Source organism: Trichogramma pretiosum, unplaced genomic scaffold (assembly GCF_000599845.2).
Source record: "Trichogramma pretiosum strain Unisexual culture from Peru unplaced genomic scaffold, Tpre_2.0 scaffold61, whole genome shotgun sequence".
In the NCBI taxonomy this organism is placed as follows: Eukaryota; Metazoa; Arthropoda; class Insecta; order Hymenoptera; family Trichogrammatidae; genus Trichogramma; species Trichogramma pretiosum.
The window spans coordinates 822,020-840,273 of record NW_019641638.1 but is presented as its reverse complement, the minus strand read 5'-3'; the positions used below and the strand labels follow the sequence as shown (position 1 = coordinate 840,273).

The following is an 18,254-nucleotide window of genomic DNA, read 5'->3' as shown; positions in this document are numbered from 1 at the left end:
GGTTTGATGTAAACTACCGGAAAAGCAAACATTGATTCAATTTTAATTCCAAAAGTTTTGTTTAAGTACAAAATTAAATATTAAGTTTTCAGAGCCATCGCTGAAAGTTCACCAGAGGTAAGTTGAAAGTCGTTTAAAAAATATAATTACTCATCTCTGCCGTATTCTACTTTCACAAGTTAGTTGTAATTTTGAAAAATGTCAGTTTGGGTGCCGCAGTACATTATGCTATTCCAGCAATTGATAATGAGATCTGAATCATATACTCAGAGAAGAATGAGAAGGCAATTAGATAACCCAGCGATAAGATTAATTACATTCGATGATGTACGAGTGAAGAGATCGTGAAAAAGTAATTTCTTCAATATTTATCTAAACTCGATTTGCACAATCACGCTTTGGCCCCCCCTTTCGAAATATATACCGGAAGTGAGATTTCGAAGGAAGGAATAAAAAGTCTGTTATATTTTTTACACATATATACATATTGTCACAGCTGATTTATTTAATTTCTTTTTTTTTCAAAATCATTTTGGATCCTAAGTTACTGCAGACTCGTACAGGTTTTGTAGTTCTCTGACAAAAGCGTTTACAGTTACATTGGTATAACTTTGAAAATATAGATCATCCTTTGAAGCTTGTACGCTTAGAAAATTTTTAGCATTTTCATTGTATATAAGAAATATACACCTTTTGTGTCGGAACGTTTACAAAGAAAAATTGCACTGCTCGAAAAAAAATCGCTCAGTTAAAGTTAAACAATACACACACGCGTCAATTCCCTTAAAAACGTTAATTATTGATCAGTCAAAGCATTATTGTCATCGAATTTTCAGATGTGTCCTTATATTATTTACATTAAAGAGTGGAATGAATCGGTTCTTATTTCACGAAAAAGTCAGTAATTTTTTTCTTTCATCTAACAGGGAAATTATAATATTTAAGGATCGTCTAAACTCAGTCCATTCTTATTTCGCAGTACAAAACTAGTTCCCTCTATCACTTACTTTTTGTGTCGCATTTATAAACAACAGCAACAGGCATGATGCTAAATTCAATCTAACGTTGAGATTTTTATTTTTTAGTATATGATATGGTTTAGCTGCTTGAACAGGTTAAAAGGCAATTTTTTTTTTGTTATTATCGAGGTTTAGCGCTTTTAAATTAATCTAAAATTACAGCTTGTGCCTATGACTCAATCATAATTCATAATTTTTTTACACAGGGCTATACAATTTTTAAGCCCCCAACTCGACTTTTTCTCTTGCGGAAAATTAATTTTGCATCTCGGCGCCACCTAGCGCCATAACTGAACTCGACGCGAAGCGCGAACAATGACTCACGAAAAAGGAAGAAGCAAAAGCTTTCAAAACATAGGAAAATATTCACGCTCAATAGTTTATAGATAATCTCGCAGTAAACAGAGTAATAATCTACGTCGAGATAAATATTTTCCTCTCCTTTAGAAATCAATGTTACTTTTCGAGCCCAAGCCGTAATTGTTTACTCTTTTTTTAGAATTAATAATGAGCTTCGTCGTTAATCTCTGTAATGTATAGCAGTAATAGCAATATATTAATTAAATACACTATCACGTTCGTTGAACTTTGGAATGGCATTCAAGAACTATATGTAGACGTTATTGAAACATGACACTTGAACAACGGTTTTCGAAAAAAAAATAACACAATGCAGTTATTGTACGGTTCTTTTTTTTTCAAAAATGGCAGTTATTGAATATTTTTTAATTTCATTTTTTTTGTTATCTCGAAGATTTAAAAAACGAAAAATATCATTAAAAAATTATGCAGCAAAACATCATTATTATCATAAAAATCATCAGTTTGTGCGCGCACATCGCACTGGCGCTATTATAATGACGGAAAAAATGTATGTGTAACAAATATTGCGTGGCGAAAACGCCTCGACTCGTTGATATCAATGCCACATACAAAATACGCTAAAAATTATTATTATCATTGTTACATCCTTCGTAAATCGATCAAAAAATCGTGATTAAAAAATCAAAATGAGTGCGCGTGATTTTTTCCACCTTTCTTTTTTTTTGTATAAAAACAAATTTCACTTTATTGCAAAATTATTATAGATAAAAAAACCATTATTTTATTACATTAAAAACTTATACTTAAAAAAGAAGCTAATATAAAAAAGAAACATGTCTCTGTTGCATGCTAAATATGCCTTTTTTTCGGTTATTCTCGATGGACCGTACATTTATTAAAAACTGCCGATTGTGCGCATGCCTCATGCCGTTCGTTTTTTTTTTTCTTAAAACCTCGACGATAACACGGATAAAACACACGAGAGATCGTTGAAAAATAGAACAATTTTTTTTTTCTTCTTACATCCTCAAGATCTCGTAAGACCATTCAACATTTTTTTACAAAAAAACTAGTCGTAATCTTTTTTATTTATTCATTTTTTTTCATCTCGATTTTTCACGCGACGTGTAACTCTCTATCTCCGGTGCACAATACGATTACTGTCCAGCGCATTGCGACGAGGAGATGTTGTTGTTTTTTTTTATTTCGCGTATTGCCGCAACAATAATATTTGCTAATCCTTTTCGATCGTTCGCGCGTCTCGGCGTAAAGATTCAATTATATTTATTTTTATACATTTTTTCTTTCTGTTTCAGATCGTCGCAATCGATTTATCGACAAAAATACACCGTATCATTAGACTTTATAATACACATGTAAAATATATAATATATATTTTATCTTCAACGATTGCCAAGACACGCGAATAACAGGCCAATATAAGACTCTCTTACGCCGTAATCGTCGTTTCTGCTCGGGCGTAAGCGTTTTTTCTTTCCTTTTATAATATGTACACATCTAATTTCACAAAAATCAAATACGTTAACTTTGAGTGTGGAATTTTTAATTTTTTTTTTCTCATGCTTTGCTTTTTATTATTATTATTATTATTAATCTTCTTCTTTTAATTGCAACTAATCGAAAGATATGCCTATTAAAACGCAGTCGTCCGTCGTTCTCGTATATATATACCGATGGCTGCCATATACACGCGGGAAAACCGTCGGGCGACTTGGCTGCATTTATTATTTATTCTCCTCCTCTTCATCCAAAAAAATAAAAGCTTGTCAAAAGCTTTCGCGTCGATCGTTGTTTTGTATCATAACTTTTTTGAAATCGATAATAGGCTCTCTCTCTCTCTCACTTCTTCTTTTGTATGTTTTGTTTGTTTCTCTCTGTCTTCTTTTCTTTAAAGTTGCGCGGGCTTGCTGGCGGCGCCCACCACCATCATTATCTTCTGCAGAAATCTCGTACAGCTTACTGTTAAAGAGAAACAGAAAGAGGAAAAAAAAACAAGCGGTTATCATCGGTTCGAGATCGAGGCAAATTTTTGCCGTGAATATCTATGTAAGTACGTAATGGTTATAATACACAATCTCAAGAGTCAATTAAAATGAGTTAGTAAACAAACGATCTAATATATAGAATAAATCTTTTCTAGCCTCACGATTACTTATGTATATATAATATATCTATCTATTTTGAAAGTGAAAAAAAATAACATTCAATTAGTATACTCGCGGCGTTCTGTCTATTCATAACATATCTATATCGATAGGCTAAATTACTGTGATGATAATTATCGATCTATTGGCACATAATCTCCGCACACGCTACCTGTAAATCCAAACAAAAAGGGACTCTGTGTGTGTGTCTGTTGTGTAATAAAAAACTTGCTGTATACTTGCGAGTGTGCAATTTCTACTTGTTCATTTAAATGCAACGCATGCGAACCAAAAAAAAATTGCTAATAATGGGATGTTATTTAAATTGCAAAAAAGTAAAACGAGCTATGTTACGATGGACCATAAGTCGAATCGATGAGGCGAAAAAATTTATGGTATAAAACTTAAAATACGATGCGAAATTAGAAGGTTAAATAACGTGCACAAATTATGATAGTAGAGAAAGAAAAATGTATAAAATAATAATCGTTGTAAAGTGTGTTCTAATCAACCTGAGATTTGGGTCCGACGACAACCATGAGTTTCTGCGAGACACGGGTGAACGATTCTGTGCGGGAAAAATTTCATCGTATTATTACATTTTGTTGAAAACAAAAAAAAAAGGTATCAAAAATAATGATAAAAATGCTGCACATCTGCGCTGCGCTGCGTCTAGAAAATACGAAAACTCCTCCGTATGAATCTGTGCGTGCGCCGCGCGTATCGCTGTACTCACCGAAGAAGTTTTGCACGCATTTGGGCTTGTTTTTCCACGCGATGAAGACGAAGTAGACCGGCACAGCCGAGAGAATCATCAGGCAACCGATTCCTAAAGAAAAAAAGGAGTCACATTATAGTTTTTATAGCACTGCGTGGCATAAGTTCACATCTATGGCACGCTTTTCGGTGGCATAAGTCGCACATTCTGGCACCGCTGCGTTCGCATCACACTCGCATACGCTCGTGCGCTAACCTCACTTCGCGCTACCAGAAAGTGCGACTCATGGCTCGGAAAAGGGGGCATAAATGTGAACTTTGCACAGTACTATAAAATGTTGTTCGATACTCGGGCCATAGGGGACACTTTTCGGCCCAGCTATTAGGACCCTCGCTGCGCTCGGGCCCTAAACTACGCCGTGCCAAAAAGTGTTACTTATGGCACTTGTATCGAAAATTACTATTCTCGATAGCAGCATATCTTGTATTGCGTAATACAATTTTAACATTACCTGTTTGTACCGGCTCGCGAATCATCGGCACGACGACGACGAAGATCGTGCAGATGATGTAGATCACGGGGAAGATGAGGTTCACTTTGATCGGTCTGGGCAGATTGGGCTGCTTCCATCTGAGCCAGGGAATGCAGAATACCGATCCGCCGATGCTCAACTGTGAAAAAAAAAAAAAAAAAAAAAANTGTGAAAAAAAAAAAAAAAAAGAAAACGCAGACGCGAACAAAAGCGAGATGAGTATTGATATCAATTAAGTAAAATTACGATGCGTGCGATATTTAATAACACTGTTTTATTGACTCACCCAGCAAGCAAATCCGACGTAGTTAATGAGTGCCTCGATATTGGGGGCTAGCAGGTACACCATAGACAGTAAAGCCTGAAACAGGAAATACACACACACAATCAGCCGATCAGGTTGCACACAGCAAATTATGGAAAAATTTTATAATTTTTCGTTGAATATGTAAACTTTCCGCAGCAGCGGCGGCGGCAAAAAAACTGGTATTAATATGAAATTCTCTGCCGCTGTCACGCAGCGCATGCCGCGCGAGCTTTCGGTCTCTCTGCCCTTCCTTGTATTATTACATTATTATTATATCTTTACCATGCAAATGACGGCGGGCGTGGGCGTCTTCTTCGAGGTCTGTATCATCGTCAGAATTTCCGGCATCTGTCTCTCGCAGGCGCCGGCGTAGAAGAGGCGCGACGAGGTGAGCAGGATGCCGTTCACGGCGCCGAACGTGGACAGCGAGACGAAGACCGGGATGATCCAGGCCATCGGGCCGAACAGACGATTGGCGAAAGTCTGTCGAATGACAAAAAAAAAAAAACAAGGGCTTGAATGTAGTTGCGAAACAAGAAAATTATACAATGTATTGTATTATTATACGTACGACGGCGACCGCCTCGCTATTTATGACCTCCTGTGGGCTGAGAGTCGTGTAGAACGCGACGTTGGTGAACACGTAGACGATCGTCACCAATATGCACGAGATGCCGATGGCTCGTGGCAGATCTCTGTTTGGAAGAAAAAAGTATTAGTTTTATTTATTCATGATGGAGGAAAAAATTACAGTGTAATTATATATAGACACAAGTACGTGTCGACACATACCTGACGGGATTTTTCATCTCCTCGATGATGAAGTTGAGGTAATTCCATCCGTTGTAAGCGAACAGGCCCGAATAGAAGCTCAGCGCTATCTGCGTCACGTCGGTGGTCGTGTTCTCCCACGTGAAGTGCTGCGTCTGGTCTGCAGTTACAAAAGCTCGATATTATACGCGTGCTTTTTTCTTTTTTTTTTTTTGACCGTGCAAAAATCTCATTCATAAGTTCACACACGCGCGCGTGCCAAAAAGCCCATTCATTCCAAAGTTTAACGTATATAATACATCGAGTAGAAAAAAAGAAAAAAGGCAGTGCAGCTGTGTAGCCGGTCGCGCGCGAGTAAAGCTCGCCTCTCTCTCTCCGAATGAAGCCAATTGAAGACGGAACCTCTGCACCTTTTCTGATTGGACAAATTGTCGCGTCCGGCGTGGCTACGACGACGACGACGACGACGACAAAACTCGAGGCACACACGCATATTACGAGCGTTTAGACACACGCGCTTTATAAAACCGAGCGAAGCGTCGAGGCTCGCGCGAATTATATTCGATGTATATATTTTATTTTATTTTAACGTTGAAATGTATACTCACGGTTGCAGAGCTGATAGACACCGGCGCCGATGATGATGAACAGGGCCAAAAGTTTCGCGTAGGTGAAGATGTCCTGGACTCGGGTCGCCCATTGCACGTTGTAACAGTTGACGAAGGCCAGCAGACCTGTGTGTGTGTGTGTGTAAAAAAAAGCACATAGTTATAAGCACAAAGATGTATAAAATTTTTAACGATTATGTCGTATTTTTAGACGGTGTAAAAAGAAAAAAAATAATAACAACGAAGAAACAACGAGATAACGCGGATCTCGCGCTGCATTTATCGCAAGGACGTACACGAGAAAAAACTGTGCCGCGGGGATATCATTTATATCCTCGAGGCTTTTCTTTTCGAAAAGCACACGCGTTTTATATAGGAAGAAAAGCTGAGCTAACGGATCGTTCGACGATAAATATATCGCGTTTCCTTGCCTCGTGCGCGCGTGTATAAATTTACGCTTTAAGAGAGCGAAGAAGAAAAAAAGGAAGAGATTATATTGTTGTTTTAACTCTCTCGCGATTTTGATTGGCACAGGCAGACGTTTAACGCGTGTCTTGTGTGTACTCGCAACGAGCGCCGAGGTAAGCGAATATTTTTTTTTTTTTATTCTCACTCGTGTCCGATACGTACGTATGAGTAATATATAATGTACCGGATTTCATAACATCGTATACGCGATTAGACGACGAGCCGTAAGAACATCTCTCAATAATTATCGGATTTCATCGGAGCTGTTTTATTATTTTTTTTGCTTCGGTGCTGTAAAAAAAAAATACATCGAACTCACAAATGCAGCAGATAGCCAGCATCGTGCTGGCCGAGACGGGCGGATCGCACTCGGGGAACAGCGGCTTCAGCACGTAGGTGCTAAAAGTGAGCGCGACGATGGCCTGACTGCAGGGCCGCACGATCATGCACTCGATCCACAGTCTAATGAACGCCATGAACGGCCCGAACGTCTCCATGATGTAGGCGTAATCCGCCCCGGATTTCTTGATCATGCAGCCGAGCTCGGCGTAGCAGTAGGCGCCGATCATCGAGAATACGCCCGAGGCGATCCAGACGACGAGGGCCAGATTGACGCTGCCCGTGTTCTTGATGACCCCGGTGGGCGAGACGAAGATGCCCGAGCCGATGATCGAGCCGACGATCACCGTGCAGCCGTTCAGCAGGGTCATCTTGGCCTCGAGCTTGATCTCGCCGGTGTCGTTGGCTGCCGCGACGGATTTGCCATTCTCCTCGACGTCCTCGTCTTTGGCCGCGTTGTTGCTCTTCAAGCTCTTGAGGCTCTTGACGCTGCCGCGCAGGTTGTCACCGACTTTCGACATCGCGTCGTTGGTTTCTTCGGTTCAGCTGTTGTTGGTTGAGATTACTCTTTTTTTACTCCTGGTGGACAGAAGACGAGAGAATATAGAGTGAGAAAAATCAATTACTTAAGAGTGAGCGAGTGCAAAACGGCATTATAATATTAATGTTAGTTATAGCGTCGAGAGGGAGAGAGAGAGAGAGAGAGGCAGCTGTGCTCCACTTAGGAGTATTATCCATTTACTCGGCAAACTATATAGCGCCTGTGGATGGTAGCTGTGTGTGTGTGTAGTGGAGTTGAAATGTGCTATACGTATACGTATATGAAAACTATCCACCCGCACCCACCCACTCGTATATACGCACACACAGACATACATATTACATTAACGCAGACAGTTGCTCTTTTTTACGCTCTTATACTCTTGCTCTCGCTCGTTTTGTAAAATTTAAATCGATACGCTCACCCGAGGGATTTTATATAATTCGTTAAAAGTCATATTTGCAGCGAATGCAAATATACGCATGGACTTACCAACGTAAATAACAACCAGTTTACCGCGGGGCGACGAGCCTCCAAGAAATCGAACGTTTATAATGAAAACGAGTCGTCGATTGACGCGCGCGAGCGCACACACCTTCGAGAAGCCGAAAACTCGTTCGTTAACGTTTATTTCATTTACATACTTATATATTTTTCCCCATTGGTCGAATATCTACATCGAGTAAAATATAGCATTATAATAGTGGCTTTTGTACTCGATATCGGGACGCTTTTAATAAACTCACGCGTTGCAAATAATAATACATATCTGCTCTCAGCTGGCGTACTTTTATCTCGGGTCGCGCGCTAATACTTTAGCCTACGATAGCTACCAAGCGCTGAATGCGAATCGTTGTTACAAAAGTACAATTGCGAAAAAGAAAGTCAAACAATCGGGCGCGGGCAAGATTTATTTGCAGCTCGTCGATTCATAGTTATACGAGAGGCGAGAGAGAGAGACGATGATAAGAAGTCGGATGAAAAAAAGTTTAATAAAAAAAAAAGCGTATGGTACAAAAAGAGAGTTACATCATTGGTCGTTTTCTTCGCGACTTATATACCAAGGGATTTTCAGCGAATGTACGTACGAGCGTATGTAAGCTGATTAGAAATAATAGCCGTGGTAGTGGTAGTCGACTCGCGACGCGTTAACCCTATATACATTACACCGTTATTGTCGAATCCCTCATTTCACTTCTACCGGAACTTTTTAAGTTTTAATGACCCGCGAGCTTCGTTCGTGTATATTATCCCAGGCTGCGTGACTTTAAGCTCTTTACCCGCGCGCTCGTGTACTTGCTTACTTTTTTTTTCGCTACTGCTGCTGCTGCTGCTGCTTTCAACGGAGTAGTGTTACGTTCAGCGAAAAAATTTATATGTGCGTACACACACGTGAGAACGAGGAATAAAAAAAAATCCGAAGATTCAGCGGAATTTCAAAGAGGAAAAATAAATACCATAAAAAAAAAGCGTCGAGGAAAGAGCAGAAAAGATATCGCGTGGCGTTGCGAAACGTGTATACGTATAATACGTCGGAAGTCGATCGCTCGCTTTATAGCGCTCGCCCGCGCCGTGAGTCGAAATATACCATACATAGGCGCGTGATGTGTCAAAAAGTTTCAATTTCGCGCGCGGTCATTAATTTTTTTTTTCTTTTTTTTTTTTGCCGGCTACGTTACTTTACTACTATACTACTACTATGTTACGAAACGCGTGTACCACGAGTGAATCTCGTGCTTCGTGTTCACGTGTGTGTGTGTGTAAACTAGTCGATTTATAATTGAGCTTTAAAGCAGCGCGCAAAGGCATACACATGTATATATCACGACGACCCCAAGAAGAAGACGAGGTAATTGCGCCTCATTGTGTCTGTGTGGCAGTTTAAAGTTTGAGTCGCAGAGAACCCATTCAGAGGCACATTAAACATGCGTATGTACCACACACGAGCTGTGGGCTATTTTATATATACCGATACACATGTACGATCGACCCTCATGCCCGTTCGCGTATGCCTAATCCGATCGTTTTCGTTTGTTTTGCCTATATATACGTATGAATTATCGCGTTTACATGGTCGAGCGCACAAAAAAAAAGTTAAGTCGAGGCATTAATTTCATAATGCATAAATAACAATCGTATACGTACGTCAATGTGTTTATTATATATTATATGTAATAAAAACTGATAAGGCGATCGTGTCCGCGTTACACGACTTACACGCGCGATTATTAGCATTATTACGGTACACGTGCATCGCGGCGACACACGACGAAAAAAAGAAGAAGAAGAAGAAAAAAAATTCGGTTATACGCATCGTACGAACGTCGTATGTGTGTGTGCGCACGTATCCTCGACAACCCCTCTATATAGATACTGCTTACGCAGTTGCGCGCGCGCACCACCACTGCCACCACGAGCCAGCACACCACCACCAGTAGCAGCAGCAGTAGCCAACGGCTCGAGCATAAAAATCAATAAATCTCTCTCTCGCTCTCCTACCCCCTGGTATAAGCGTCTGTGTAGCACATGCACCCACGTGGATGTATACGAGACACCCCATCGACAGCGAATCGACGATGATTTTAAGTGAAAAGAAAAAAGAACGACGAGGAAAAAGTCACTCGATGATACCTTTTCCCCCCGCGCGCGTCGTGGATTTTGTGCGATAATCGCTTTTCGCGGCCGTACGTGTTGTACGGATGCATCGGCGCGGATTTATGTATCCATCGCACACACATATACGAAGATTTTTAGTAGGACGCGCGAGGAGGTAATCGTCGTAATTGGTGTTCTGGTGTTACGTATTATATGCATGCAGGTCGATCACACCGCGCACCACTTATGTACGCTCGAAAGTTCGCGCTGCGGAGTGCACTTTTTGCCCCTACCCCCCGATCGATATCACTTTTGTGTATAATCGTCGATCGAGCCGCAAATTAATTTCGAGATCTCCTCGTCTGTGTGTTAGTGTGTGTGTGTGTCTGTGTCCGACACACGAAACACATTCGTCGTTGCCGTTCGAAAAAATTTGTCAATCGCGTCGATCGTATTTCGTATTACATATTTTGGTATAATAACCACCCACGCACGCACGTATACTGCACCTCGAGGATGTTTTGCATTGTTGCAGTTTGCGAGCCTCGCTCAGTTGTGTGTGCGCAATAAACGCACGCGGAGAAAAAAAAATGCGTACACGGCGATTTAATTTTTAATTTCTGTCGATGCCACACACACACACACCACAGAGTAGGAGAGTATGAAGTAACAGGACGAGCGCACTTTGACACTTTTATCACGTATTAGTAATAAAAAAGAAAAGAAAATAATAATAAATAAATTGAAAGCACTTTTCTCGCTTACCTTCGCGTGGAAAATCTTCACGGCGATGGAATATCCAGGTACAAAAAAAAAAATTCCACTCGCACTATATCCCGCAAAAAAAAAAATCACGCATCAGGGGGCGAATATCCTGTCTTGGTCCTGCGCTGTGTAATATCAGCACCACCGCCACATGACTGCTGCTTGTGTCTGCTGCTGCTGCTGCTGCTCTTATGGCTCTTGAGACTCGTGTGCTCTTCCGTTCGATCTCGAAACCCGACTGACTCTATTTCTCTCTCTGTGCCCGGGTCAACTCGTGGCCAAAATATATATATATATATATATTTTATTCAAAAAAAAGTAAATACGAGATAGAGAGACGACGACGAGGGGGAAAAAAAAAGAAGAAGAAGAAGTAGGAGATAGGAGTATACAGGAAAAAGGAGCTTGGAGTTCGCGCACGAGCTTTGCTTACAAGCTGTATATGAGCGAGCTGCCGGCTCGCTGCTCGGTCGTGTACTGAATGAGTGTATCAGCCGCGTAAAAGACGGTGTGTGTGGTGCGCGTCGTCGTCGTCGCGAGAGAGAGAACTGCTGCTGCCTCTCTCTCCTATATACAACACGGACGCACAAACTTTGCTATATATATGTATGTATATCGAGCTGTCGGATGCTATATATATATATACGTACGGTAGTACTCCTGTTTGCGCGCGCGCCGCACCGCCGTACTATATAACCGTACATTACAATGGTATAGACTTCCCCCCTTTCTTCCCTTACTCTGTTATTATTATTTTATTTTTGAGTGTTTATATCGTCTCTGTATATCTATGAAAAATGATGACACTTTCGGACTTGTATTCGTGAGTATAGTGCCCACGTGAGCGCGCGCAGCTATTAATACATAATATACACATTTTGAAGAAAACCATAATAATCCCATGATACAAAAGCCGATCCCGGAAACGCAAGGTTGTCGAACGCAGTTCGAAATTTTCAACCATATAGAGTTCCACATTTAATGCCTCGTATACGTATGTCGTATTTATAAAACGAGTCAATAATATTATTATATTTCGTCGAGACGTAAACGCGCGAGTTATTTACTACTTAAACGATATTGGCGCGCAGATTCGTAATTTCGCGATTACTCGCGATCGTAACGTAATTGCCATCTCTCGTCGATTTCTGCCGTTTTCTCTCTTTTGTTGTATTACAATTAATACAAATAAATGTCTGATGATAAGCGATGGCTCTTTGTATTATATTACATATATATTTTTTTTTAATACGCCTCATTAAGAGCTGAAAGGTGAATAGTCAGTCAGGCGGCGGCGGCGGGTCGAGTATATACACATTATTGACATAGGCTCGCTCGGTAATCTCGATATCGTAACTGTATATAAATATAAAGTTAATTATCACTTCTCAGATTTTCAAGCACTTGTGACTCGTACAATATATGCCTGCATACCGCGAGGCCTCTCTCCATTACTAATTCTTTTTTATCAGCTCGCGCGCGCGTCTCCAATTAAGAACATATATAAAAATCGGCGGCTCTCTCGTCTAGGTGTGTAATTATAAATACACTCGACCCGTGCGCGATGCGATGCGATGCGATTCGAAAATTTTTCGAGCATTGCATCAGACACGCACGCCGTTGTTATGTATACATGTGTGTATACGAGCTGAAGAGCACGCGGCGCTTATACGTATATAGTAAGCGCATGCAAGTCCGTCCGTCGAGAAAAAAATTATATCGCGATCGCCAGGGGCTCAGATGTACTTGTGAGATACAACAACCTGGGGTATGCGCGATCGCGTTTAGAGATGAGGTTCTTTCTTTTTTTTTTTTCGGGGGCCTCGACGATTCTTCGTTCTTTCCGCGCGTTGTATTCTTGCGTCACGCGCGCAGCAGCGAGATTCCTCGGCAGAACCTTTTTTTTTTCTCAGAAACTCATCGGATATTGGAAGAGGGGAAGAAAATGTACGGACTGAATTTTTGCCGGTGTATATCCTATTATGTTATACCTGCCCCAAAGTGAGAGAGAGACAGAGAGCAAAGAAGAAGGGGGCCCCCGAGGCTGCGAACCGTCAAATGTACCTTTTTGCTCCGTTATATGAGGATTCTTTTTTCTGGCCTTTTCCTCATGGCATTTCGAGGATTCTCTGAGGCGGATCAATTATAAGCCAACCGCCGACGCCGCCGCGGAATCGTGTTTCTTTATACGAAGTCTCATGCATATAGTACTGCTCTGTGTGTTAAGTAATCGTTCGTTATAAAAAAAAACTGACACAAGTAAACATTGACATTACCATTTATATTTTTCGTTATTTTTTTTTGTTATCGAAGCAACAAAAAAATAAGAAGCTCGATTTCGTCGTGTGACACCGTTGCGCGCGTGATAAAGGATCATGCGAGTCGACCATGCTTTTAATGACACTATAAACAAGCTACGCATTTTTTTGGCTCAGAGATAGAGAGAGAGCAGCGTACGATAAAGACCCGATTTGTAAGAAGAAAGAATGATGAAAAAATCGTAACGTTATTATAATATAAATCGGTCGGCGGGCGCGAATTACGTTTACAACAATTCGTCTACGGCTATTAAAAACTATTTAGAGTGTAAAAATTGATTATAATTATAAGAATTATATTGTACTCTATGTGTATACGATATACGAAGTCGTAAAAGCGCGCGGCATTTATAGAGCCGTGATGATATCGTTATATTCGAGACACGTGGAAGCTCGTGCGCGCACGCACACACACCGTTTGTTTATACGCACGCAGAGAATCAAAGAGTCGCGCCGATCTCTTACCGATCTCGTATCGAGTGAATAATAATTATGCACGCTTGGAGTAGGTGTCGTGCCAATGATCGTACGATTTCGATCGCGAAAGGGTCGCGCAGTCTCGTTATCGGTATGCATGTATATTTTTAACCGAGAGACACGTCGAGCAAACATAATTTTTACCGATATTATTGTCCTTGGGATCTGGCGCGAAATCCGGAGGTGTGTCGGCGCGCGCGATCGAACTGGCCTGTAGTAGTCTGGAAAAATGAGTCGCGCCGCTGCACCGACCAGTTTTTCCGGCTAATTTAACTTCGCGCGCGCGCGCATTTATATAATTTACATTCGAGTGAGTAAGCGCCTGGGCACGACTCGCGGTGTACGCGCGCGAATTGCGCAAAACAACAGAAGCGGCTATAATATACGTATATCGTAGCGAAAAAGAAAAATCGATCCTGCGGCCGATCGTTGCTCAATGCGCGAATATTAAAAAGTATATTCGTCGCGACTCGATACACAGCGATGGCTCGAGGATCCATTCGATCGATCGCCGCGCTTTATATTACATTGTGTGTACGCATAATGAGGCATAATTGTTAAATCAACAGCGACATCACGCTAAATTAACTTTGACGACGCGGGCCTATATATTATAATACGTACCCGTTCGAGCGTAAGGAATTACCCCCCTGTGGCACACGCGCACAGTATTTACCGATCCACACCGATCGGGTCGGCACACGCGCTTTCGTATACTTTTCCGACGATCGTCGTTTTTTTTTTAAGATGCACGTGTCGATAACGATCGCGTGCGTGCTCCATTGATACACTTTTTTTTTTTTTAATAAAAAGATCGCTGATTCAAAGAATGTACTCGATATGAATTTTAAAGACTTGCTCTGTACTTGTCTTTCGTCCGATCATCTCGCGCTTTCCGTCTTGACCACTAGGTGGCCACGCAGGGCACAAGAGTCGCTCTCGCAATGCAGCGGGTCTCGGCCAACGCATAAAGTTCGAGTGATAATATATCATTGGTACATGATTAGTATATAATTATTATATAGTGTGAGCTCGTAGTGTAAAGACTTAATTTTACTCGGTTCACGCAGACAGCTGCTATAAGTAGCGTGAATTAACCTGCAATGCCGCGTACCGGTCAACACACGAACTAAAGGTGTCGTGGAATGCTCGATGTAAACAATAGTTTGAGCAAATTGCTATACAATTCGTTAGTTATCCCGTGCAGTTCCCTAGATCATCACACAGAGAGGTTAATTTCTAGTGAAATTCCACACGAGAAAGATGCCCCGCAGATGTCTATTTAACTGTACCAGCAGGTAATTTCGATTTGACGAGAATGAAATTACAAAAAACATCGTGACAAAATATATGATTTTATTGCAGCGTGAAAGAGGAACCTAGCAATGTTTTGCCGAATGAAAATGATTGGGAAAAGATTGACGAGAAACCCGATCTCGAGAGCTTCCAACTCTTACCACATCTGCCAGAAAATTCGGTAAGTGGTGATAATTGTATGTATAATTCGTACTTCACTTGTATTATATTTATAACCCATATTTCGTTTTTCAACAGACCGATAACCTTCGTAATTTTGATAAAAATCATGACAGTGAATTTGATGACGAAGTAAAAATTATCGTTGAATGTGAAGACGTCAAGCCCAACATTAATTCGTTAAAAGTTGAAAAAGTTGACGATGATTCCGAAAATCACTTGCAGAGTATGAAGTGCAGCGATGATTATAAAACTAAAAACATAATTAAAATAGAACCTTTGGTGTCAGTAAAACAAGAAATTGTGGGTGACACTGAAGAGAAATCGAATTTGATATTCGACCCTATGCTTGTCGAACAGATAGAAAAACAAAGAGTTACAAAAAAACTCAACAAAGATCGTAACCTCAAAACCCACATCGATTCGGTACATCATAAAATTACGCATGCATGTGTTAAATGTGGCAAGAAATTTTCATACAAGTATACTCTCAAAAAGCACATCGACTTTGTACATAATGGTATTACTCATGCTTGTGTTATATGCGGAAAGACATACTCAGACAAGAGTACTCTCAAAAAACATATCGATTCGGCTCATAGTGATGCCCCACCTACTTGTGATATATGTGGAAAAACATTCTTAAGTAAGAGTAATCTCAAGAATCACATACACAAGGGTGTCATCCATATTTGTGATGTATGTGGCAAAAAATTTTCACGAAAGAGTCATGTCAAAATCCATATCAATATCGTGCACAATGGTATTAGACACGCATGTGATAGTTGCGGAAAGAAATATTCTGAAAAGAGTAGTCTCAAAGCCCACATTGATTCAGTGCACAATGGTATTACTCATGCTTGTGTTATATGCGGAAAAAAATTCTCAACAAAGGGTCATCTCAAAAACCACGTCGATTCGGCGCATAGTGATACCCCACCTACTTGTGATATATGCGGAAAGACATTCTCAAGTAAGAGTAATGTCAAGACACACATTGACGTGGCACATAAGGGTGTCACCCATACTTGTGATGTATGTGGCAAGAAATTTTCACAAAAGAGTCATGTCAAAATCCATATCGGTAAGGCGCACAATGTTGTTAGACACGCATGTGATATTTGCGGAAAGATATACTCTGAAAAGAGTAGTCTCAAAATCCACATTGATTCAGTGCACAATAAAGTCAAGCATGCATGCATGCAATGTGGAAAGTCATTCACACAAAAATGTTATCTCAAAACCCACAGCGAATTGGTGCACAATCGGGTCACATGTGTATGTGATATATGCGGAAAGAAATTTTCAGGAAAGAAGTTCTCAGAGAATGGTAGGCTCAAAAAACACATCGATTCAATGCACAACAGTGTTCATGCATGTGATATATGCCAAAAGACATTCTCAGACAAAAGTAATCTCAAGAAGCACATCAATTCGGTGCACAAGCAAATCCGACATGCATGTGATACTTGTGGAAAGTCATTTACCCTTCAAAGTACTCTAAAAACCCACATCGTTACGAAACATAAAGATATGACCCACGCATGCGTCACATGTGGAAAAACATTCGCAAGTAAGAGTAATCTACAAAAACACATCAAGATGATACATAATGGTATTACTTATGAATGTGATATTTGTGTAGAGACTTTCACACACAAGTGTAGTCTAAACAAACACATTGTCGCGGTTCATAGAAAAATCTAACAAGCGTGTAAAACGCGTGGAAAGTCATTCACATGGAAGAGTAATCTGAAAGCACACATTGACAAGGTTCATAGTAAAATTTAAAACATATTTGTGATGTATGCGATAAGACATTCGCAAAAAGTCATTTGAAAATCCATATAGATAGGATGCACAATGGAGTCACAATAGAATTTGATTTATGCGGAAAAACACACACAAGGCGATACATTATGACATTAAGTATGCATGCAATATTTGCAGAAAGAAGAGGAAGAGTAATCTCAAGATCAACGCCAATCAGGTGCAACAATCACGTACTAAAACTTGAGACAATATACTTGTTAAGAGGACTAATTTACAAATTCTCATTACACCTGAAGTAAATAGCAATATTTTTATTCATTTCGGCAACAATAATTCGCCCACTCAGAAGTCATTTTAGGCGGCTTCTCTTTTCGTTCCATTACCTTTTTATTTGTAAAAAAATAAATAAACAACAATAAAAAATGAACTCTCGAGCTCTCAAATGATTTAAGGCGCTGATTGCTTTCAACGCTTTCCTATTCCTGCAGATTTTCATTATATCTACTTTGCATGTTGAGCGTCCATCATAAACAGTTTAGTTTAACAGACATTTTCAAATGTATGTCAGATAAATTCTAAATATAAAAATGTAAATTAATAATTAGTCCAGAAACTAGAAGTAGCCCCGTGGCCAAAATTAATTAGATTTTCAATGCTACTTGATTAAAAATGTTAGCACACACATGTTTTTATTTATTAGTTTATGGAAAGAAAGGACTAACATTTTTTTGCAATTCGATAAAAGTGACCAAAAAAAAACGTGATCTGAATTATTACCGAAAGTATATTTTTCTTTTGATTTGATTCTAGTTGAAACCTATAAATAGACCTTTCCACAGGAATTTTATCAATAAAGTTCGTGATTTTTCTTTCTTATTGAACAATTGTTGATATTATTCTGAAGGAACTCAAACGACTTCAGGAAAAAACTCCAAGAACAAAAGAGTCTTGAAATCAATCGAAGAATACCTATACTTTTTTCCAGATGTTCAAATAATTAATAAAAATCAAATCATTTTTAGAGGCCCTAACTTAATGTTTTTCTTACATAAGTTTTT

The 18,254-nt window shown here is 40.0% G+C and overlaps 2 protein-coding genes across 2 annotated transcripts; one reads left to right on the top strand and one right to left on the bottom strand.

Moving 5' to 3' along the window:
* Positions 1-2,277: 2,277 nt before the first annotated feature.
* Positions 2,278-11,681, bottom strand: LOC106660364 (Y+L amino acid transporter 2). Its single transcript, XM_014383300.2, has 11 exons — positions 11,153-11,681; positions 7,232-7,830; positions 6,445-6,570; positions 5,858-5,996; positions 5,637-5,760; positions 5,348-5,548; positions 5,045-5,119; positions 4,738-4,897; positions 4,245-4,337; positions 4,021-4,076; positions 2,278-3,323 (listed from the first exon to the last, which is right to left on the bottom strand). Exons 2-11 carry the CDS (start codon positions 7,770-7,772, stop codon positions 3,321-3,323), a joined length of 1,518 nt encoding a protein of 505 aa, XP_014238786.1. The 5' UTR covers positions 7,773-7,830; positions 11,153-11,681; the 3' UTR covers positions 2,278-3,320.
* Positions 11,682-15,137: 3,456 nt separating this feature from the next.
* On the top strand, positions 15,138-17,440 carry LOC106660356 (gastrula zinc finger protein XlCGF57.1-like). The gene is made up of 5 exons (XM_023459446.1): positions 15,138-15,245; positions 15,313-15,424; positions 15,502-16,507; positions 16,733-16,901; positions 17,374-17,440. The coding sequence occupies exons 1-5, from the start codon at positions 15,211-15,213 to the stop codon at positions 17,438-17,440; spliced, it is 1,389 nt and encodes a 462-aa protein (XP_023315214.1). The 5' UTR covers positions 15,138-15,210.
* The last annotated feature ends 814 nt before the right edge of the window (positions 17,441-18,254 follow it).

Coding starts and splice junctions, on each gene's coding strand:
- LOC106660364 (XM_014383300.2), bottom strand. CDS start 7,772: ATGTCGAAAGTCGGTGACAACCTGCGCGGCAGCGTCAAGAGCCTCAAG. Junction 4,898..5,044: donor ACGTCGGATTTGCTTGCTGG/GTGAGTCAATAA, acceptor TTTTTTTCACAG/TTGAGCATCGGCGGATCGGT. Junction 4,077..4,244: donor ATGCGTGCAAAACTTCTTCG/GTGAGTACAGCG, acceptor TTTCCCGCACAG/AATCGTTCACCCGTGTCTCG.
- LOC106660356 (XM_023459446.1), top strand. CDS start 15,211: ATGCCCCGCAGATGTCTATTTAACTGTACCAGCAG. Junction 15,425..15,501: donor CACATCTGCCAGAAAATTCG/GTAAGTGGTGAT, acceptor GTTTTTCAACAG/ACCGATAACCTTCGTAATTT. Junction 16,902..17,373: donor GCATGTGATACTTGTGGAAA/GTCATTTACCCT, acceptor CAATATTTGCAG/AAAGAAGAGGAAGAGTAATC.